The sequence below is a fragment of the Athalia rosae genome, chromosome 6, assembly GCF_917208135.1.
Source record: "Athalia rosae chromosome 6, iyAthRosa1.1, whole genome shotgun sequence".
In the NCBI taxonomy this organism is placed as follows: Eukaryota; Metazoa; Arthropoda; class Insecta; order Hymenoptera; family Athaliidae; genus Athalia; species Athalia rosae.
In genome coordinates this window covers 13,729,902-13,753,287 of record NC_064031.1, presented here as the reverse complement: position 1 = coordinate 13,753,287, position 23,386 = coordinate 13,729,902, and the positions used below count along the sequence as shown (strand labels likewise).

Genomic DNA, 23,386 nt, shown 5'->3' with positions numbered 1-23,386 from the left:
GTGTAGCGCGAAAACCTATACAACCGTACACGCCATCGAATCCCTCGGACATACCGCGGATAATTAATTCGGCAGGTGAAAGCCGTAAATTAAAAATTATAAGAGCGAAGTGAGCTCCACCTTGGGCGGCGATGCGCTACGCGGTGGTATGAAATGTGACGGGATGACGAGACTTTATTCGCAGCGGTTTCTTTTTAATACCATTTTTAAAACCCCCACCAGAGCGAAGAACAATGTCGACGCCGGGTTGTTGGGTAGTAAACTTGATTGAAATCGGGGGTGACTCTGGTTTCCTGCAACGGATACGCGACGTCGGTTTATTAAAGTTCTTCAAATCTCGTGTAATGTAAATGAAAAATAATAAGAATAAAAAGGAGCAAAGTTAATTTAAAAACACGGACGGAATGTTTAAAAAGGTCGGGGCGGTGAGGAGAGGGCGTGTCACGATATTTGTGCCTAACATCACGCGTACGTTTTTCTTATTTTTCCCAAAAATATCTCGTTCACCACTTCCCCCCCTCCGTGTTAACGCAGCTGTTTCAAAATCGGATCGATAAAATTTTCAATAATAATTCGACGCCACCAATTCCTGTCAAATGACCAATTTACAGAACTAATCGAACCATATACCGATTAAACGATAATGGCCACTTCTTTCGCAGAAGGTAAAAAATATTTTATCGGAAAGTCGTCCGACTTTATTTCCAGCCCTGACTACTTTTTCTCTCTCCACGTAGCCAGCTGAGGTATACGGATACAAACGTGATACGGACTAATAAGAAAAAAAAAAAAAACAATTCCTCTCCAGAGATCGTATATTTATACGCATGTAAAATAAATTTTGCAACCCCTAAAATCGACTTTTCGGAATAATGTGAAATAATAAGGCGACGCGGATCGGTGCGTGTAAAATTTATAGAGTGAAAAAAAGGGTTCTAAAGGCGTGGGATGTGATCGATTCGGCGTTTCTCAGTGGTCAGGAAATGGAACGTTCGCTCGCGTCTGTTGTGTGTTGTTATATTCGGGGATAGTTTCTGAGCCCGAATAAACGTCCGCTTCCCGTGGCTGTGTTCACGATTACATTGGGAGGAATAATATACGCGAGCGGTGGAGACCGGAGATGCACATTATTAATCGAGCAATTACCGTTCTGAATAGTGCAAACAGCTTATCGAGTACTGAAAATTACATTCTGTGGGCATGGCAATTTCTGATTAGCGAATATTAATCGACGGGGTAATCGAACACCCCTGATTTTCACTCGTTGTCGATCTCGTAATCCAACCGGTTCAACGATCGCCTCTATTTCTTTCCGCTCCTCGAAAGTAACGTTTATCGAAACGGCGAAAAGAGAGAAAAATAAAAAAAAAAAAAAAAAAAGGACCGAACAAAAATCACGTGGATAAAAATATTTACTTACCGCCGCCAGCAGACATGTGTTTTCTCGCAGAGCTCCCACGCACCCCGTGAATCCGATGATGAACGTCATGGTGCCTGTAAAACAAGAGGTCTGATTAGGCACGTCTCGACCGTTGTTTGCGCACGAGAAACGTACCTATATTTATACGAGCAACAAATACATTTCGCGGTAAACACGAGGGAATAAAAATTGAGGAATTTATTCATCCGTCTAGCGTAGCAGTATAGGCACCGTACGAAAACCATGGGGGGGGTGGGATTAATGCGACTATCATTTGCTAGATACAAATTGAGTATTCTATTCGCGAACATTGGAATCCGCGAACGTGGGCGGTTTGCAGATAGCGCGTACGTTGTAAGCTCTGACTGCCGTAAACGAAAGTATATTTTAACGTCCGTGAAAATCCGTCATCCCTCGTTCCTTCGTCTTCCGCGAGTCCCGAGTATACCGATTATTACGGCTGCCAATTAGCGGCTGAATCAGACGAGATACTCAAAGTGGAAAGCCCTGCCGGTATTATTATCCCATTCAGACCAACCACGCGACATTCGCCTAACGTTCGCCAAGAAGCTACGCCAACCGTCTCAACGCGGTTACAAACGTCATTTCCCATAGGGTTCTAGGCCGACGCATTCGTCATACCTCCCATAGAAAGCTGTTTGTATCGTCGCTGAAAATAGATAACGTACGTACAAGGTGAAACGAGGGCTTGGGTTCGGTTATTGTCGCGGGTAATGCACCATTATTATACACGTACGCGCGTATACCTCCTATACAGACGAACGCCTATATACATATATTCTCTCTCTCGTCGGAATTGCTTTTGACGAGGGTAGAAGGTATATCTACGTCATAGCGGGTATATCAATGCAGTTCATTGTGATAAAATCTGTCGTGCAGAGTTGCCTCGACAAAACACGTATGTACAGGGTGAGTTTTACTCATAAATCCCGACACGAGGAGGAGGAGAGAGAAAGAAGCTCCGTTCGCTCGAATCGTCGCCTGTTTTATTCCTTCGTTATCATATATTCCACCGTCGACACGACCCCCGGGAATTTTTCTTTCCTTTGATTTTCCGCTGAAAGCCCGATCGAACGGGGCGGTAGAATCGGACCCCCCCCCCCTCGCCAATTTCGTACGTTGGAGTCGAGCCACCCCGTACACAGTTTCGTGTGTGTACAGCGAAGTTAGAGGTGCGAGGGATGGAATCGATTTGCCATTTTTCCAGACGTCGCGTGCGATCGTAACGTTGTGAACCCTTTGTGACGAAAAATATTTTCGGCTCACAAGTCAGCCGTGTGATATAACTGACGTGTATGGTTGTGAAAATTCTTTTTCACCTTCGACCGAAAAAGCCGAAAAAGCCGGAATAGGATACTCCCGCATCGAATCCTGCGGGATCTTTGAACGGGATGAAAAATTTACCTTCATGAGCGATTTCTGACGTCTAGCTAATCGAATTTGGTAGAAAAATAAAAGAAAAAAAACAAAACGCAACGAATGAAGAAGTTTAATAAACTACAAAATCCTTATTTCACTCGATGAAAATTTAAGAGTGACGTTTGTTCTCATTTTTTTGAAATGTGTCGCAGGTATTTCCGATGCACGGTGTTCCAGCGGCGGTGATATACGTACATCCGAGGACATTTGCGGATACACACATGGTTCGAATTCACCCGGGTGGGTTAGTCGGCGGAGACGCGAGAGAAGATAGAGACGGGTGTGTAAAGCTCCGTGTAAGATATAAAGCTAGACGGAAAATGTAGATCTGCGGTCGTTGGCACGTTCGCAGGTGCTTAAATCAAGCAGTCTCGGATCTCAATGTGGAGGAGGCTCGGTTTAGTTTGCATCGCGAGGCACCCGTTGAAATACCTACGTAACGTCTATGGTATACCTATAATACGCAAGTGTACCGCATCCGCGCTTGATTTTCCTTCTCGCGCACGTGCGAATTCCACGTAAATTTAAATACATGTGCACGAACGGCGTTACAGGGGATTACGTATCACCTTACTCGCGTTGTATCCGCGATACGCCACCACCTGCACTTGCATCCTTGACTTCGGATTCGGGTCATCCCCCCTTACACACCTACATTTCAAGTACGATCGCGCGTTCCGCAAGCGCATTTTTTTCACCCTCCCCAACCAAAATTCACTTACCTCGTTCGGCGAGAATAAAATTCATATCGTAATCAAATGTTTCTATCGCAGTTGATTCTGGTTTCGAGAACGATTTGAATATAATGATAAAAAAAAATATAAAAAAGAAAAAACGCTCGTCCTCCCGGACGAGAGGGTTTCCGATCGTATGTTTTACCGCGACAGATCATCACCTTTGAAAATGCAGTGCGGGGTAACGTCGTTTGAGTAAATAACGACATACATGATGCACGAGGCGTCGCCGGGGTATCTTTGTCGAGTATTTTATGTATCAAAGAGACTCGGAGGTTCAAAGCGTGGAAAAATTTTGCAGCGCGCGGTTTCAGCAGTCCCAGGGGTGTTTTATAAGGTAGTTAGACGTGTACGTATGCGCGCATCTGAAAACTGACTTCGCTCACCGCGGATTAGCATATTATGCAGAAAGGGAGACATCCGAAAGATGAATTCGATGCGCGCGGTTTCTTATACATTTGTACTTTGATTTTCGTCTTCCCGCTTTCCTCCTTATTTTCATCCGCGTTAAGAAGCGTATTTATCGGAGCGAACCCGAAATGTTCACCGTCTGAGGGATGAATTTTTATCGATGCGATGGAAAAACCGAAGCAAACGAGACGGTAGAGAGAACGAGAATGAAAAATAATTACATTCCTGTAGCAGGGGTTCCGGAATAAAATACTAAATTCTTTTTCAAATGACGTTTATTAAAAGCGTATATACTATATATAACTCTGTGCCATTTCTGAAGCGAACAATTTCCGTAGTTAAATATACGAGTATAGGTATATTGCGAACTGTGCAGTTCACTTGAAGCTGTCCTCGTTCGTGAATCGTAACTGACTGTAAGGTGCAGACATTTCCGCCTCAACAAAAAAAAGCACCTAGTTCAGCTGTAAGCAGGTAAATGTAACTAGCTGATTATTGTTACAGTAACTCTGAACTCCGCGCTGCTGCTTCTACCGTAAATACATCTAAAATATAAAAAGCTGCACGCCAGCGGACTGTGGACGTCATGCGCTTTATAATACCTCCGGGAGTTTCGGAGAATCGCCATAGAAAGTCCCTCGTCTCTGGGGATTCTACGATCCCGGTAACCGTAAGAGTTTTATTTTATTCATGTTCACCGACACGCGAACACGGCTCCGTTTTAAATTTCCGATGAAAAATTTTCATCGAACATTCGTTTATTTATCACATCTCGTACACCCTCCGACAAGAATTATGAGAAGGAGGGAGAAAAAAAAAAAAAACAACGATCGAGCAATCTGCGTTGTCGGATGATAAAAGAAGAGGAGCAGGTAAGACCGAATAGCCCCGGAGTTTGCACAGACGGTATTCCGTGGCACCTTACTTTACTTCATAATTCTGAGAAGTGTTTCAGCCACACGAATTTTCAAATTACGTTGACCCGCCGCGATTACCGGATGAATTTATGCCGCGGCACATAAGGTGGACGTGACGATGTACGTACAAGATTGTCATTCATTTTTATCTCCGTTTAATGTAGGTACGGTGTACGAGATCGTGAAATTTTCAAAGTTTGTTCGGATGTAATCGCGGGTAGAAAAGTTGCGTTTCTCGTTTCTCTTGAAAATTTTGAAGCGCAATTGTAAAGTGGAAAGGACGACACGAACTATCCGAAATTGGGGCGATTCGGTATCGACAACACGTAACGAATACAACGTGTATTATAAACGGACGAATACGCCCGGTTTGGTTACTGCAGCTGCAGTGTTGCGTCGGTTATGGTCCAATAAACAGTTGCACATCTCCGTAATTTACTCGAATGATGTATGATACGAGTCTATTGTCTAGCCTTCGGTTATACCCATGTGCCTTACCAGTTGCCTGAACACCCATTTCGCAAACGTGTAATATACCGGTCGTACGAATGTTGCTAAATTGAAGGAAAACATCCGACGACTACGACGACGAAGAGGATGCAATTGTTCATTCATTTCTGTTCGATGAACCACGGATAACAACTTCTTGCAGCGGGTAATAACCCGTGGAAAACTTGAGCGATGAAACAGGTGGAAGGAAGGACGTTCCTCGGTACTCACCGATCAAAATCAAGATGAACGCCGGATCCAACGCCACGTTGGTCAGTCGTGACAGATTGTTGAAAGTGTCTTTCTCCGTCCAGGCCCAAACTCCGACCGCCATGATGCCCAGACCCAGCAACTGTAATGGTAAATAAAATTTGAATATTTGATCAGGTAATTCGAATACCTACTTCTTTTTTCTCTCGTTGTCGGACTTAAGGCTCTGCGAATTCGATCGTTAAGAAACGATCGGTTTTCGCTTACGAGTACTCGTGAACTCGATTCCGTGGGAATCGAAACGCGTTTCAGCGAGCATCGCAGGGACAATTAATTCCAGATAATGAGGTATGTACGCGTGTAACGATCCTGAAGATCAGCCGTACGTGATATTATTCAATTACACGCTGTAATTGACTACGAATTTCGATGATGATTACCAACTGTACACGTACGGCAGGTATGAAAATGATGCTTATTTAATTAAATTACGACAACAATATTCGTTTGTAATTGGATTCGAATGTTCTGTAACAATTGCTGGAATATTTTTTACTCTCGAAAATCCACGTTCGTTTCATCTGTTCGTCATTACACTTTGAATTAGTCGTATATAGCACTTGCGTTTGTTCCTCTTTCCATTCATTTTCCTAGTGTTGGACCGAAATGGAACTCGATTAATCTACTGAAGAACAAAAATGGGAAAACACAGTTATCGAACTCCTGGTATCCACCCCGTCATCAAACGGCGTGTCTGTTGGACGAAAAACAGGTATTACATTACATTCAATTCCGTGAATGTTGGATCGAAAATAAACTGCAGTTTTTTGCATTTCGAACGCTAGCTGCTTCGCCTGCATCATCTGTAGGCACTTCGCACCCGGGTGAATTAGTTTATTCAAAAATTATTTCCAAATATTTTGCATTTTGAAGAATTTCGATACGATTTCCAGATCGCAATGAAATTCTTCGTACAAAATAATTCAAGTATCGCCATTTCGTAACTCGGTTTTCAATATCGTACCCAATTTTTAACTCTCTTTAATATCCCATGAAAACGAATTTCTCCACCGTCCGCAACGCGATACGATTCAACGTGAAGCGCGTTTCGTTGACGAAACGAACAACTGAAAATAACTATGAATATCGAAGCACCTAATTCTCTTTCAAAAGCTATGGAATATGGGGAAATGATCAAATTGCGGAAAAATTAATTTATAACCAAAAAAAGAAAGAAAGAAAAAAAAAAGAACGAAACAGAATGAGAAAAAGGAGAAACAGAAATTGAATGCTCTTCGGACGAGACTTTAAAATTCTAATTAAATTCACCGATGAAAATATGGAATATGTATGTATACATGAAAGCGAAACGTATATCCTTCGTGAAAACCAGCGAGCAACGCAATCGTTACGTTACATACCTATGATACGCGCTACATGCACGGGGTGCCGTAACATCGTTTCGTATAAAAAATTAATCTAATAACGAAATCGGAGGCTGGATGTATAATAAAATTCCTCGTCGTTAACGCCGACCTCGTGCGAGGTGGTTTCATCGTCCGCCCCTGCGAACGACCGAACTACATTCTATCGGCGCTTAGTTGTAAAATTTTAATCGTCGAGCGCTTTCGTAATCAGATGTAGGTATGGAAACTACGTGCACGAAGATCCGAGCTTGATTGGTTTATGAGCTCGTATTTTTACGTGTCCCGTACAAATTATGTGCACGAATAAATAGATTCGCGAGCGATGATCCTTTTTTTTTCTTTTTTTTTCTTTCAATATCCGCCGACTGATCCTCGCTGATCGACGACGAGTGCATATCGCGATCTCATTTTCATCACGGTTTTCTCTTCTCGCGCAACTTCACAATTTTCACTTTATCTTTTTCGTCGCTCTGATCCGAACGCGACTTTTTTGATTCCTTTTTTTTTTGTCATTTTTTCGTTTTCGTATCTCCGTATTTAGATGGAGACTCGCACTCGCGTAATACCCATCCTCGTATACGGCGTGGGATAACGAAAATATATTCCAAATTCGCTGGGCGTTGGAATGATAATATCGAAAAGGGAGAAAAAATCTTGCCTCCGTTCTCGCGGATGAGAAGGAAATATAGAAAGAGAATGAATGGACCAAAAAATGATCCGCATTTTTTTTTTTTTTCTAACGTCCAAGACATTTCGGCGACGAATCAGTTACGAAAGGTCGACGTTTAACGTATAACATTTGCTCTTCGCAATCGTGGTAAATCACGTGCACTGAATTTGCATGTATATGCATAAACTCACATATGCGTACGAAATATTCGTTGTCGAGTGTACGATTCGTCTAATGAATTGAATTTGAATGTACCTGGGAGTTCACGAAATTCCGGCAAAAGCTCATTTCAGAACATTGCATCTATAGCTTGACCTCTACTTCGAACTCAATTAAATCTCTTACGGGTTTCCGTAACGCCAGCAGCTCGGTTTACATTCCAAATTTCAGATGATTAAAAGTTTGCGTGAACTTATTTTTTAGGAAAAGTTGTGCATACGTATAAACGCACACGAAATAACTCCGACGATATATTCTCGATTGATAACAGTATACTTGTTCTGATGTTTCGACGGTAATTGTATAATCCTTTTTATTCAATTTAAAAATTACGTGCGGATGGAATTCAGCGAGAATCGGTAGGAAATATTTCAAAAGATTACAAATATTTCTATAACGTTTAAAAATGAAATTGCAAAAAGGAGTTTCGAAGTAGGGTGTGTCTCGCGATCTCATTTGTTCCCCCCTAATCTTCTCAAATTATGCAAATCTCTTGGGAAAAAGAGTAACGAAAAATAAAATTCTCTTTGAATATCGTAATACCACTTTCCGAGGCTTATTGTTCCAGTTACGTTGAGACGTCTCTTTTTCTTTTTCAATTAGACGATTTTTAGGTTCTTCGGGACGGACAAAACATCGAAGTTGAGGCGAACGTATTACGTATTACAGGTCATAGCGATACGCTGAATATAATCTAAGCACGTCGGGTAGTTAGCGGTATTGTTAATTACATCAATTACGAACAATCTAGGGTAAAGCGATTATTGCTGCGATAAACTTTATTCAACTGGCTTTATTTGGCGAAATTGTTTCACCGCTACATCGGCGTATCGCGGTGAACGTAACACAGGATACGCGATAATATTCGGCAAACGAATGAAGAATGAGTAAAATCTATCTGCATTACAAATCGAGAGAAAAAAAAAAAATCTCAAAAATGCTTTTTCACCGATATACCGGCATCAGCTTCGCGTCCGTGTAAACCGAATGGAATCGTCGAGGGTGCTCGAAGTGAAATAAGATTGGGAATGAAAAAAAAAAAAAAACAAAAAAAAAAGGAAGAAATTATAATAAAATCGGAAAAATATTCTTCAGCTTCATTTATTCGGTATTAATTTATTCCATACGGGTATCCCCAAGTTCAACCATCCGCCACAGGGGGATGAAATCCGATTTATTTCCGTTAATTCTATACCAACCTAACCCGCGGCGCAGACGTTGAGCTGCTGCTGCTGCGAATATTTCGTCGGTATAAAGCGAAGCGATCAGCCGCATCGAAACGACGCGACGAGCTTTTTAATTGATACGTTTTAAGCTCGAGAGCCACGGAATTCGGAACGCCCTGCAACGTTAATCCCGCGATCGCGCTCGAGAACCCTTTGTGTCGAAACGCGTCGGGGGGAAACTTTTCTTCCGTCGATAATTTCGGGGCATTGAAAAATTGTCGGGGAAAAAAATTGCGAGGAGTTGGGAGAATTCGAAACAAAAGGAAAAATACGAACGCAAGTGATAGAAATACAGGTAGAATGGAAACACCTGCACGTGTAACTTCAAATTAGCGTGCAATTATATACGAGGAAATTACAAACTCGCCGCCGGAATTACGTGCAACAAGTTTTCAGCTTCGAGTATCGCACGCGATACCGAGAAGCTGATTTCGTACACCCCGGTGTCTGATGGCCAAGTGATGTAAACGTTGTAAAAATCAAATTCATTTTAAATCACCTTGGTTGCCTCGGCGGAAAAATTACGCCAAGGTGAAATAGTTTTCGTGTAATTCAAACCGAGCGGGATGGAGACCGTGAAAAAATGGAAGAAAAACCGAGATATACGAACTAGAAAAATCCGTCCAAGCCACAGTCCAAGCGGTAAACCTGGAGAAAAACGAAGATAACAAAAGCGAGAGAGAAAAAAAAAGAAACAGATTCAGAGAAAGATAGAGAACGAGAGAGAGAGAGAGAGAGTCAACAAGTCGGAAACTTTCAAGCTCAATTAAACTCAAACAAAGTTGGAAACCGTCGAGAGGCAATGAGACCAGACGGCACATACCTACCTACTCCACCACCTTACCCAGTGCATTGATGTTGAGAGAAAAACAAGTAAGGAAAAAAAGAAAGGAAGTGCGATGAAAAATTTGACGAATCAAAAAAGATATTAGTTTCTCCAAAAATTTTCTCCCTCTCCGGTATCGCAGATCTCACCCTGCGGGGTTAGAGGAGAGGTGAGAAATCGTCTGCAGACTAAATACAAAGAGACAACGATCTCGAGAACCGCGAGGAATAGTTAAGCTCGTCGTGGTTTTACGTCTTTCGACCGATAAAAGAGCTGCAAGATGGAAGAGCGTCTTTCACCGGTCGTCCGTTAAACGGTCTTCGTCTCATCTACTTGAGAGTTACGACTTATTTACGTGGTCGGAATAGAAAATTAGCAGAAAAACGCTTCGCCGATCACTTGCGAAGTTCTTATCCGCGGATACGTTAGAGTCTCGAGGCACAAATGAGGTGCGATCTCAATTTCCGTTAATTGTGCGGCATTAAAAAATTAGAAAAAGCATCCAGGATCTCGACAGAAATCTGCTGCCGAATTTCGGCAGCTAAAAACGACTGGGTCTGAAAGATTCGAATGACGATGGCCAGACCAATTGAGACGCGAAACTCTGGAGCATCTAGAGTCGGACTGTACAGATATAGAAATTACGCATCGAGTACCTATTACTTGGAAGAAAACTTGGCACTTCACCGATTCAATCGATATACCCAATCGAATAAATGGATCTTCCGTTGATTACTTACGATTTCTCCCCACGGCCCTCGGCTAGAAACTAGAAACTTCTTGTCGTTGCTCCAATCAACACCAAAATATTTAATGTCAGCCTAATTGTCACGTACGGCTTCGATTTAAATGAAGTAATTCAGACTGTGAATAATTTGTTGAAAAAAAAAAAAAAAAAAAAAATTTCCTCGATACTCTCTCGAGTTTCGCGAATCTGAATCGGCATCAAAAAAGCTACTTCCGTCGAGCGTCGGGCGGTACAGACTTTTATCGATAAATAATTTATTTTCTTGTGTTAAAAATACCGAATATAAAGTAGTCGCACGTCGAGGTATATCCGCGTTCTGTGTACGTACACATACAGATACAAATCATCGGTACGGTCCGGTCAATTATCGGTCCAATCAACCGAGTTGCGAGAAACAAAAAAAAAAAAGAAAAAAGAAATGTAAAAAAAATGGACGAACAAATCGCAAGAAAATTGAGACGACGTAAAGAAAAGAGGGTAACAAAATCGTCGGACAATTTTCAATTTTTCACGCACTTTGAAGTCTGAAAATTCAACTTGAAAATTCAAGGGTTGGTCCCGGTATTTTCCAAATAGAATGTCTAATCAAAGCATTCCTAATTATTTGAACAAGGTAGCTGTAGCCGCCAAGTACCTATCTCGACCGTACCAATTTACTTTTACTCTGCTGTGAAACGAAACGTGTAACGTTGAATAAATATTAGAAAAATAATGAAAAGAAAGAAAGAAAAACCGGGACAAATACGATCGCGGGGTATAATTAAGTCGTTTTTTCTCTTCACAATTTTCCTTTAACCGGACGCTCGAGGAAAAAACCCCCGGCTATCGAATAAAGTTTTCCGAGTCGGTCTCTGCTCCGTATGAATTTTTTTTTTCGCGAGCTTTATTATCACGGTTATTCCACGCAAAGAGTGCGAGCGATCCGTCGAATCATTGGCCGGTGGTGGATCGACCAACGTTAAAAACACATCGGTAATTCATCGGTTATTACAAAAAGCTTTTAGGATGAAAAGCTGACATTTTGCCCTCTTCGAATCCTCGTGGCACACGTGTCCGCTGCGTACGGTCGGTAGGTAATGCGGTATTGGCAACGTTTCAAATTCTGTACATGTACCTCGATTTATACCCCCCCCAAATAGACAGCTTTGTTGCACCTTCCGTACGTCGTAGTTATACACCTGTACGTGCGAATGAATGTACGTCAAACTGTCCGACACGAGTCACACGTCGGTTGCATGTACGCGATGGTAGGATAAAGCTCGATCGAGGATTCGTCGATCGTTTGATCGCGTAATTCCGCTGAAAATCTGTTGGAACTGTCGCCTTTTTTTTTCTTCTCTTTCATTTTTCGAGTGAAATCATCGTTCACAGGTGATAAAACAGGATTGAGAGGGAAAAAGAGGGAAAGAAAAGGAGAAAGTCATCGGGCTTACTCGAAAGGGTCACGCGGGGGCGGTGCTTTTGCTCGGGGTTCGGATCGGTAACTCCCTAGACAGTAGAAGTGAGTAAATAAATTCATATTCTATGAATTCTTGAGTGTAGAAACACTGTTAAATTACTCGCATCACCTACCTCTGCACGTTCTCATAAAATTTAATCTCTTAGCATCCGCTTTTGTACGTAGGTGTGTCTATATGGGTAAACTTGCTAGTACCTACAATTCTACTTTATAAGTTATTCATAAAAGTTTACAGAAGCTTTCCGCACTTTTATTGCGTGAAAAGATTTTAAGACTAAAATGGTTGTATGTATTCTACAACGTAGTCTGGTATACTCTACTTGTATAACACCGTGGAGGAGGTGGGTAACTTTGAGCGTCGAAATTATTCCAGTGCAAAATATTCACCGTGGCCGAAAATTATAAGTTTCTCTCTCGAAAACCTTTTTGCAAATTTTCGCTTTCACCTGGCATTTCGGTTCTCGTTGAAAAAAAAAAAAAAAAAAAAAAATATATGGTGCAATCGATAGGGTTTTTCAAAACGTAGGGATTGCTCGAAAATTGCCTTTTGTTTCGTCGAGTTGATGGCCAATCCCTAAAATCACACGACTGAGGTATAAAGGAAAAGCTTATTTCCGCATTTCTATTCTCGTCTTTTTTATTAACAGCCAATTAGAGCTTTATTAACACACGTCATCTCCCCCATGATTCTCCGTCGGTTGTTATAGCTGTTGACCCGACGTTGGACGGTTTATTGCCTACGTGACCCCGGACTTGATCAACGCGGAACCCCAAAATCCCGCGGCAGCTGTCTTTATTTTCAAATACGACAAAATGAACCGGAGAAACGTAGAGTAAAAACGTTTCGATCCTCCTACGGTTGGGCTGACGTTAGCTGGGGGGGGAGGGAAAAAAAAAATGACTTTGCAATAATAAAGAGAAAGATAAAAACCAGATGTGCCTCACATCCGTCAAAGCTCTCGCGAATACGCGTGAAATTTCTGAAGGCAACCAATCATACGCGGCTGCCGACAAACTCATCTATCTCCGTTTACTACGAGATTAGAATTGATTCGTGGTCTACTAAATATCGATACTGTCACAGTTTCCGCAACGAACGACGCGCGTCACACCGCAGGCGGGGCGATGAACAAACGGAAAAGTAAAAGCTCGGAACCTGCGTATCCGTACGTACCCAGAGCATTCCATATGTCAGCGATGTTGTGATCGATGATATTTTAAAATCAGAGAAAAGCCCCATAAATCTACTCGTTATAACTGAACCAAATTTCCTGATTTTTCACAACGCCATATCCGATTCGCGAAGACCTTTAGAGATCATTTCAGATCCTTGAACGGAGTCGGTCGATCGTGCATTTAATCTGCATTGCGATTTGAAATTTTGTCGGTTTTTATCGCATCGCGCGTGTTATCACTTAATTAGGTTTCCGTTGCCGTCCTAATTAGTTCGAATAACTTCTGTGAGCTACCATCGGATCAGGCTGTGATTCTAGACCATAGGGAATTTCTGACCCTCTCCGGTATTTGCGGTTATCGTTTGCGAAATCCTCTCGTGTAATCAGCTGTAATGCATATTCATTGCGTAGATACCTATGTACGTGCGTACGTACAATGCACATTGAGCGATGAGATGTGTAGCGCATACCTACATTACACGTAAACGCGCGTACGTACAAGCGGTTCGAATACACGCATCGGAAATCACTTCCTTTCCGATCAATAGTTGGAATCATATTCACTTGATTTCATCAACTCCTCACATCCATTTCCCGCGAATCAATAGCCACGCGAATAGAATTCTTTTTGCTCTCTCCCTTTTCCTTTTTGTTTTATTTTATTTTTTTTTAAATCAAACTTAGTAGAGCATGAACTTGGCTTTTTGTTACCAAAAGCTTGAAAATTATTAATTCTAGATCATACGGCATCCTCTGACGAAATAATTTGGGACCGAATTAATTTTGAAAATTGTATAAATTCGGTAAACTTTTTCTTCCTCTGTATTTATTTTCAATATTTCCGTTTTTTCTTCACTCGCTGTATCGAATTTTGATCGAAGGAACGTGATTCGGATCTCAATGCCCTTTTCGATACGTTCGGACGTCCTCCATTTCTCTTAAGAGCTCGTATCGCCATCAATGGGATATAGTCGTGTACGTATATTTCTTCAACACGTGTCATATCAAAAACACACCAACAAGAGTACCTACGTCAAATACGATATGTGCTCGCGCCGCGATCCAATTTGATCCGCAATCGCGTTATACGTCGCGATCAGTTGCAACAGAAGTTTGCTGAACGAAAACTTTGACCATTTAAAAACCTGGTTTTTAAAAATCTTCGCAAGGTACAACGAGAGGACAAAGGGTAAAGGTGGTCATTCGTTGGGAAGGGTGGAAAAAAAAAATTTATAGAAGGTAAAAAAAGAACGGATAGAGAAAGAGAGATGTGCAAGAATTGTGAGAAACTGGTAACTTTGCAACACGGACCATCTCCCTCGGTGTCGTAAATCATATTTCCTTAACTGCGAGAGTTTCGGTGTCGTAGAACATAGGGAAAGTTATACAAGTCGTTAATACTACAAGTTTAGACAAATATTTCCAAACTGCAGCGGTGGGTATAGAGAGGGAAAAGGAGAGGAAAAATCCCTTCCTATTTCACCGGGTGAACGTTTCGGCTTTGACTCAGCAGGCTTTACCAAACTTTTCGATTGTTCCGCAAACAGAAACCATTTCATGTGTTCCGTGTGCGCGAGGGCGAAAGGGATCTCGTGCTTTCTTCGCTTTCCGAAGTCACCGAGCGTCGTCTCGAAAAAAAAACGAAAGAAACAAAGTCGCGGCGGAAAAATCATCCTTCGCGGCATGCGAGAATGTCGAATGAAAAATCCATCCGTCTCAGTTGAGCGAATACGCTTTTTTAAAACTTACGAGATCGATGGCGAATTTACATAGTAGAATAGGACGTGTATCAGATGCGCTTCTGCATCACGTTCTCAATACTACTTTTGCCCGCAAGAGCCGTTGACTGATCGCGGTGCAAGTTTTCTTTCCAGTACAACTTGCGCTAGACAATGATGTATGGAATTCGAGTTACGAGACGAGGAAAAATGGAACATTTTCAGTTACTACTTTCCGCGTATTCGTCTTGTTACACGTGCTTCGCTAGGAACTATGAGACACCCCCCTTCTTTCATTTCTGTTTCTCCACACCATGAAAACCCATCGTGAAAAGCTCGGAATCCAATCGATCCAGGTGTATGAGACCGAGAAAACGAAAAAAGACATAAAAAAAAAAAAAACAAAAAGAAAGACATTCATTTCTACCGATACAGATAAAATAAAACTGCACCGTAACTCGTAGAAAATATATTCGACTGGTACCGAACGGTGAACATATTTTTATCTGAAAATTTTTCGGAGCGAGAATCGCGGTGCCGTCTGACCGGTGCGCTGCCTCTACTACTACTCGGTGCCGGAGACGCGGGCGAGTCTTACTACTTGCGTTAGCGGCGTCGCGTCGCGCGGGAGTGTCGGATTAGCGAAGGGAGACTCTGGCTCATTTGACAGCGAGAGACAGGGGCGTTGGTACGAAATTGCTGAGGTATATAGCGATAAAACGGTGAGAGTGAATTACGTATTTTGTTTGCAAGTATGGAATCGGGGAGAAGTTTTGAGAGTTCTGACGCGTTTCGCAATGTAACCGGGACACTTTGAAAGCTTTTAATACCGACTAGTGTAAAAGTAGGTGGAGTTAGAAACGAAGTCTAAACTACGTCGGGCGTTGCCAAGTCCCCGAGGCGGGCCGAGGGGGAACTTGTTATGGGAGGGAATCTTATCGTTCGTGTAAAGGGGAAATGTTCGGGTTTAAATTAAAGGAGAGGGTGGGAGTAGCTTCGGAATCTCACTGCATTAGATTAGTCCTTTCTTGCGAGCAGCTGCAACACCTTAACTCCGAGGAAAAGCAACATCCGAGCAACAGGCTGGATGGAGTTTACTTACTGCCGCGCTGCAGCTGCACCCGCTTCTCCTTCTTCATCTTCATCTTCTCGGAGACAGCTTGTCGAGCTTAAAGTTTTGCTCCAATTACTTAATCGCATCACACACACGTCGTCCATACCACTGATGACAGTTGCAAATTACTGCATAAATTTATCGAAAAACCAGATATGGTGGAGCTTTTTGAAAATCGAATCGAGAAAACGACAAACGATAGAAAATTAACGGTTCAGGAGAGCTAAGAGATCCACTTTATGCTTTCAGGATCTACAATTTCCTGCTCTCCTTTTTTCTTTCCGATCGATTCACCGCGGCTGCATCGATTTGCATCGGAATGAGCAAAAAAAAAAATACCATTTAAGAGATAAGCATCAGCTGCATTTACTGGAGAAAACATTATTATTCAATTTTAACGGAGTTCTGCAAAGTTTTAAAAGGTTCTGTCATAATCGAGTCATCCACCTGATGCCTGGAAGCTTTTAGCAGGATCTCGAATGTATAAAGAAAAAATTTAACTCCGGTAAACCTCAGGTAATCTTATTTGTTTTTTTTATTTTTCTCTGTACATTTCTTCTTTTCTTCCCTTCCTTTTCCCCCTTCTCTTTTTCGCGACGAGGAATTGCCGGATTTGAATTCACCGAGTTGCTAGTTTAACCCGGAACTTGTGATCGTTGTGAGGTTATTCAGAGACCAAAAAAACAAAAACTGTTGATCGAGTTTTTAATCAACATTCGAAATTTTCCTACGCTGTTTCACGAAGGGTATTCTCTGTTCTCGGACGTATTTTTCTGTGAAATAAGACGTGTGTTCTGAGACAAAGACTCGAAAGGTATGCGATACGCGAGAAATGTATTGGTGAAATATAAAGACATTGGAAAAAGAAAATTCTATACGGTCCCCTCGGTATTGTCGAGGACATGGAACTCCGCGGAAAACAGACTGTCGGATCTCGAATAGAACTCAAAGACTATTCATGGATCTACGTATACGCGATTGAAGTCTGAGCAGCCACTGCAATGCGCGTATTGAAACTTCAAAGTCTTCGATAAGAATTTAAACGGTGCCTGAAACACTTTGAGAGACATGTATTTACAGTAGATATATCGAACCAAGTGTCTCCGGATATACTCTCGCTTGTACGGAACGCGAAACGTGCGACCGATCGCGAGATAATCATTGGAAACACGCAGAACGAACGCAATTAATTCGTTTCACTGACATTTCTAAAGAAAGTTCGATTCGACGGTTTCGCTTATTATTATTTGATTGTTAAATTTTTACGCACACATTTTTTTCATCGTTCACGTACCGTATCGGGTGCCTTTTCACCCCCTTTCAAAATCACATATTATGCGAACAATAAAGGTCGTGTGACGGTTGAAGAGGGGCACGTGGAAATACGTGTCAACAAGATTCAATGATCCCCCTCGGTCGGTAGGGGGGAGGGGGAAGGAAAAAAGGGTTGCGGGAGAAAGTTAAAGCCGGCCACAATGTGAAGAGGTACTTTTCAAACCCCGGGGAAACCGCATTCTCCAAATGGCATTCCGCTGTTCCATTTTCCGATCGATTCCAGGCACAACTGGTTCATAGCGCGAAGACCTGATTTCCGTTAAACGACACGTATGTATTCTACGTACGTGCATTACATAATTAAACACACGACCGAAGATTCGGGCAAGAGACAATCAATTGATCGACGGACGGGTACGATTTCTGACCTATTTTCCAACTGTAACGAAATTATTCTCTCGACACAATTGTACCAATCTTTCCATTCCAATAACGTACCAGATGGTACCGGTGTAATCAGTCTGCCAATTTCTGCGATTCTATTTTATCCTCTCCTCGTCTATTAATAACGCTCTCACGATCGTTCGACTACACATTCCGCTCTGACAAGTTTTCCTTCACCTGTTGATTTCCGTGAGTAAACATGCAGGTGGATTACGACCGTCGAGTAATCGGAAAATATCTACCGATTGGCTGAGAAGAAGCGAAAATCGCGTCGAGCGCAATGTCGAGTTTAAAAAAATTTCTACCATACGACTCGTCGTTCTCAGATATATATGTAGTGAGAAGACGAGGAGAAAAATAAATTCGATCCAATGAAACGTCGTAACCCACAAAACGCCGAAAGAATTTCGGAAAATTTCACGGTTTTCACTAGTTTCTTCAGCCGTTCGGTTTTCTCTTATTTCTCCCGTCTCTTTACACTTCGTTACTCACCGCCTGCGGCGTTATAAAATGTTCGTCCCTGCTACGGAGGTACGAGTTATCAGAAGCGCGTTCTAAATTTTTCCCCAAGTTCTTAACCGCCCACCCCATTGCCGGCTTTTTTTTCTCAAAACTCATTAGCTTTTATCCAACGGTGTTAATTATATCGACAAGTCCACGAGCCGCTCGTCATTTTCTCCGATGAAATTTCAGCCTTTGAATAAATCAGCCCGCACCGAGTCCCGTTATTTTGTTATCCGATACCTACGACTGGTGTGATTTATTTTTGATCGTTTTTTTTTTTTTTTCATTCGTTTCATTGAAAATGAAGACACAAGATACGCGTTCGCGTCGAAACCGATCCCCGAGAAACCCGAGAGATGGAAAATACGCAGGCGAATCATTCGTTGACTCGAGGTTCGAAAGAGCTTTTTTGCAAGTTACGTATCATTTCGCGTTGAGTGGATGCGCGTTATATTTATACCGTACAGCAGGTAGAAAACAAGACCGAAGAGGAAACCTTGCTCTTACCTACTGTACTATATCCACGCTCAAGGTTCTGAAACTTTCAACAAAATCGTCTGAAGGATATTCTTATTCAAGACGTGTGCCAAAAGGGCTGCTGCTCGGCACGATGGGTCGTAGAGCTAATATAGAAAGCGCATACATATTCTCGTATTACGTGAACTCCTTGCCAGGAGCTTTTCACGTTACCAAAAAACGTAACCTTTTTCTCTTTTTTATTCCTTCTTCCACGTTTTTTTATTCCTGCTAGGAGAGGTATGCTTTGTTTCTGCCATTTTTCTTTTTGTTTTTTTACTTTCAGTTTGATCTTTCATTTTTTCGAGGTACCGCAAAACTCCCGAAGATTATGCTAAACCTTTACTTTTATAATACGATTCAATTTTCGATCAGATACGCTGTGTGTATGGTGTGAAAAAATTATACTCCTTTTTTCCCTTGCTCTATTGCACGATGCCGAGTATAAAAGCTCACCTGGAACAGAAAAGGGAGGAGAAAATGATTGAATCATTGGAAAAATATATTCGCGAAAATTGGAAAGAAGGGAAGGAATAATTTTTATAATTTTTATCTCCCATGTTATATATTCGTGAGTTTGATGAAATTTATAAGGTTTTTCTACGATCGTTAAGCCTGCTGTTGAATATAAAACTCATCGTTCGTTTGGGTGTTGAAGAAAACTGATTGAGGTCGCGGAGGGCGGCGGGGCGGGGGGAGGAGGGAAAAAGGAAAGAGGTAGAATTGGGGGTGGGAGTTGAGAGGAGGTGCACCATTAGGAACATATTTAGACATAAAGACGCCGCTTTGAAAAGTTTTCGGTCCCTCGGTGGTCTTTATAAAAAGTAAACTTTTATAACGAGGGTTGAGTCGGGGGCGCGGTGTTCCCTTAAGACTTCTGGGTAGAGGGTTGCGGTATTCCTGACGTCACACGCGTCTTTTATATCATGTATATCGAACCGTACATGTCGTACATGTTGAAGTGGAAATACCTCTTTTTAAAGCTGTGTTTTTTTTTTTTTTTTTTTTTCCTAAAGAATTTATTACATTTCAAGTACACGGAATCTCATACCGCGAATTTTTTATTACTTGATGTTTGGCGCGATTAATGTGTTCAATTTTTCTCTCATGTAGTCAATCAATATATACAGCGAAATTCGTATACCGGAATTATACCGGAGAGTGAGGGGGAAAAACTTTTCGCAAAAATACCCCACCCTCGCAGGAAATTGGAACTTTTATATGTTTCGTATTCAATTTTAACTTCACCCACCCCGTGGCACGGAGCTTGGACATTCGGGAAAATTAACCGCGATCGAATAACGGGGGAATAACGAATCGCAGCGACGAACGGCATTTCGGAAGTTTTATTCAAATTCTCAGCTAATCAGGTGTTGAATTTCTGAACACTCGACACATTTTTTCAACTTGATGAAATTCCTTCGACGTCTCGAGGAGTCTGACAAAATTGATCGAGTCATCGCCGATTCATTGCTCAGAAAAGTGAAAAAAATTAGGATATCGCGAAGAGAAAAATTCCTAGCTCAATTTGGACAACGGATTCGTGTTCCTGAGGTCAAAATACATAAGAAAAGTGCCATACGATCAATTTTAAAAAATAAAAATTTTTGGCCAAAATTTGAGATTTTTCCAAAGGGTACCCCTTACGATTTTTTCAAATTTTGACCAAAAATTTTTATTTTTCAAAATCGATCGTATGGCACTTTTCTTATGTATTTTGGCCTCAGGAACACGAATCCGTTGTCCAAATTGAGCTGCGATTTTTTCCCTTCGAGATATCCTCGGATTTATGCCAAAAAATGCGATAATTCGGCAATAACTCGGTAATTTTTGAAGATAGATCAATTTTCCTTTCGGATTCGGATTCCTGAGCTCAAATTACATTGAGATAGACTAAAAAATCAATTTTTTATTTCTGACCCCAAAAAGCTGAAAATTGGCGATAACTCGGTGAATTTTAGAGATGGATCAATTTTTCTTTCAGATTCGGATTCCTAAGGTTAAAATACGTAATAAAAGTGCCATACGATCAATTTTTAAAAATCAAAATTTTTGGCCAAAATTTGAAAAAATTCAAAGGGGTACCCTTTAAAATTTTATCGATTTTGGGCCCAAAAAATATTTCATTTCATACGCTATTCTGATGTATTTTGACCTCAGGAATCCAAATTCATAAGTTAACTTGATCTATCAATGAAATCGACGTCGAAGACGTTTGAAAATATTCCGGAAAAAGTGGCCCGTCTGACGTGGAATGGCCCATATGTAGTTATACGACTAGATAGCCGGCCGAGTTTCTGTATTAAAAGTATTTCCGCTCACGTACCGGTGTGTTAAATTGGATTCGGTAGAAGAAGATTTGTGAAAACCTATTCGGGTAAACTGCTCCGTGCGAGATGTAGTTTCCTGCAGGTTCTGTTAAAGGAATTTGAAATCCCTCCTCAATCCAGTTCTAAGTTGTTATTTTTTCGGTTTTCTTTTTTTGTTTTTCATTTTCCATAAAACCGAAAATACACACCCGCCCTAGAAGAAATTCCGTTCGAACTTCAACGAATCGTCGAATTCCATAAATGAATCATTTCGGTAAAAAATCGGAAGAAAAAAAAAAAAAAAAACTAAAAAAACTCTCGACACAACCCCGCATTCACGTTGTAAATCGATCGGACCACGTTGTCAAAAATTCTCCAATAATTGGGAGGTGTGTGAAGGTTAAACAGAAATAAATTTTCACACTTTAACCGTGAATCGTATTCGTTATTCTCAAAATATACGTATCATATGAAATCGACAATTTCTCGAATGATATTTATAAGTGTAACACAAGGAAGAGAAGCGTTCGACGTAACGAACGATACGTATAATGTATTTTTACCTCATTGTCAGCCAAAGAAAAAAAGCGAGATGGAATATCGACGAAGTGTACGTATACGCACGTACCACTCCGTACACATACAAATCTTCGTACATAGAGGGGGATCGGAATGACAGAGAACGAGCTGGCAATAAACCAAGATCTGGGAGAGGAGAGATGAGAGAGGATAGTCCGACAAGAGAAACGAATAAGAGGAGGCGGATAGGAGCGATGGCTTTCGAACGTTAGTCATCGGCGGTGGTGCAAATTGGCATCGACTTGTCGGAGTGGGTAATTTCCCCAGGGTGGTCGCAGGGAGAAAAGGAAGGAAAGTGGCGAGGGACGAGGAAACTGGAGGAATAGGACGGTAGGAGGGGGTCGGGTTATCCACCTATTTACCCGCCTCGCCACGAGCCCACGACCACATTGTCTTGATTGAGTTCCACCTGAAGGCGTTCGTCATTGCATCTATTCCGAGCCGCGCGGCTGACTGGTGGCTGAGCTCCGCTACTCTACTTTTTTCCCTACCGCGCCATGACCCGACTCGAAACAACCCCTTCCCTCGCCTCGTCGCAATATCCGTACAAAATTTTCTCATTTCAACCGCGTATAATGTAATTTTACAGCGCATACGTCGGACGCGGGGTGCTTCGATCGTTCGATCGTATTTATTCGCTTTCCTCCGCTTTCTTTGTCCCGCGCGACTCGTAGATTTATGCAATTTAGAAAAAAAAAAAGAAAAACAAACACCAAACATTTCTCCGGATAATCGTGATAAGCTTCGATTTTACTATCGGCGGTGATTTCAATCGGCGAACGAACTTCCGTCAGAGGTATTTTAATTCAATCGCTTGGCAAGAATGTTTAGGAATCCAGAAAACGAGCTCGATAGTTATACAACGGGCGCAGGGGACGGAGAAGTTTGCGGACGAAGGGGGGCAGGAGAACAAGGAGTTTCTAGGGAACAATTCCGATCTCTAGTTCGCATTGTCTGCCGCGCCCGGATTGCATTATAGATAAGCAAAGGAACGGTCCACCCATACCTGTACCTGGTATACGTATACACTCATTTAAACCAAGTCCTAACTTACGACCACCAAAACTATGGATGGATACATAATGGACTTTATGTACGGGTGTATCGTTATCCGAAAATTCAAAACCTCGATTCGGATATGAATTATTATGCCCAACTTACTATCGCGAATACAATATTTTCCACAAAGGAACCGGTCCGAATATAGACTTCAATGTTTTTATTTCTTCTTCTCTGAACAAAACCTGATTCACGATGAGGTATTTACCGTATATTGTTAATTTTCTTTCGTTCCTCGTTTTTCATTGAATTATTTCTTCATTCGTTCATTTATTTATCGGCGTATTTATTTTTAACCCAGCGGACGTTCGTCCGTGCACGTGGGGAATTTCATTGTTTAAAAAAGACGGAAAGCCGGCAAACCCTACGTGTATAGGTATATACCGCCTATAGATTTTTAATTGGGTCAAAGAACCATCGATTTCATTCTTCACTTCTCTTCCCTTCGGCTGGCAACGGGCGGTAACCAACAAACGTATTTTTCATCTCACCGAACC

General features: G+C 41.7%; 1 protein-coding gene across 5 annotated transcripts in view; it reads right to left on the bottom strand.

Annotated features, from left to right (window-relative positions):
• The window catches only part of LOC105687546 (tetraspanin-5), a 69,936-nt gene that overhangs the window by 7,943 nt on the left and 38,607 nt on the right, over positions 1 to 23,386 (bottom strand). For all 5 annotated transcript variants that reach the window (XM_048656806.1, XM_012403310.3, XM_048656805.1 and 2 more), the window contains 2 exons: positions 5,643 to 5,763; positions 1,421 to 1,494 (listed from right to left, as the gene is read on the bottom strand). In XM_048656806.1, coding sequence (XP_048512763.1) covers positions 1,421 to 1,494; positions 5,643 to 5,763 — 195 coding nt within the window. The remainder of the gene's footprint in view (positions 1 to 1,420; positions 1,495 to 5,642; positions 5,764 to 23,386) is intronic.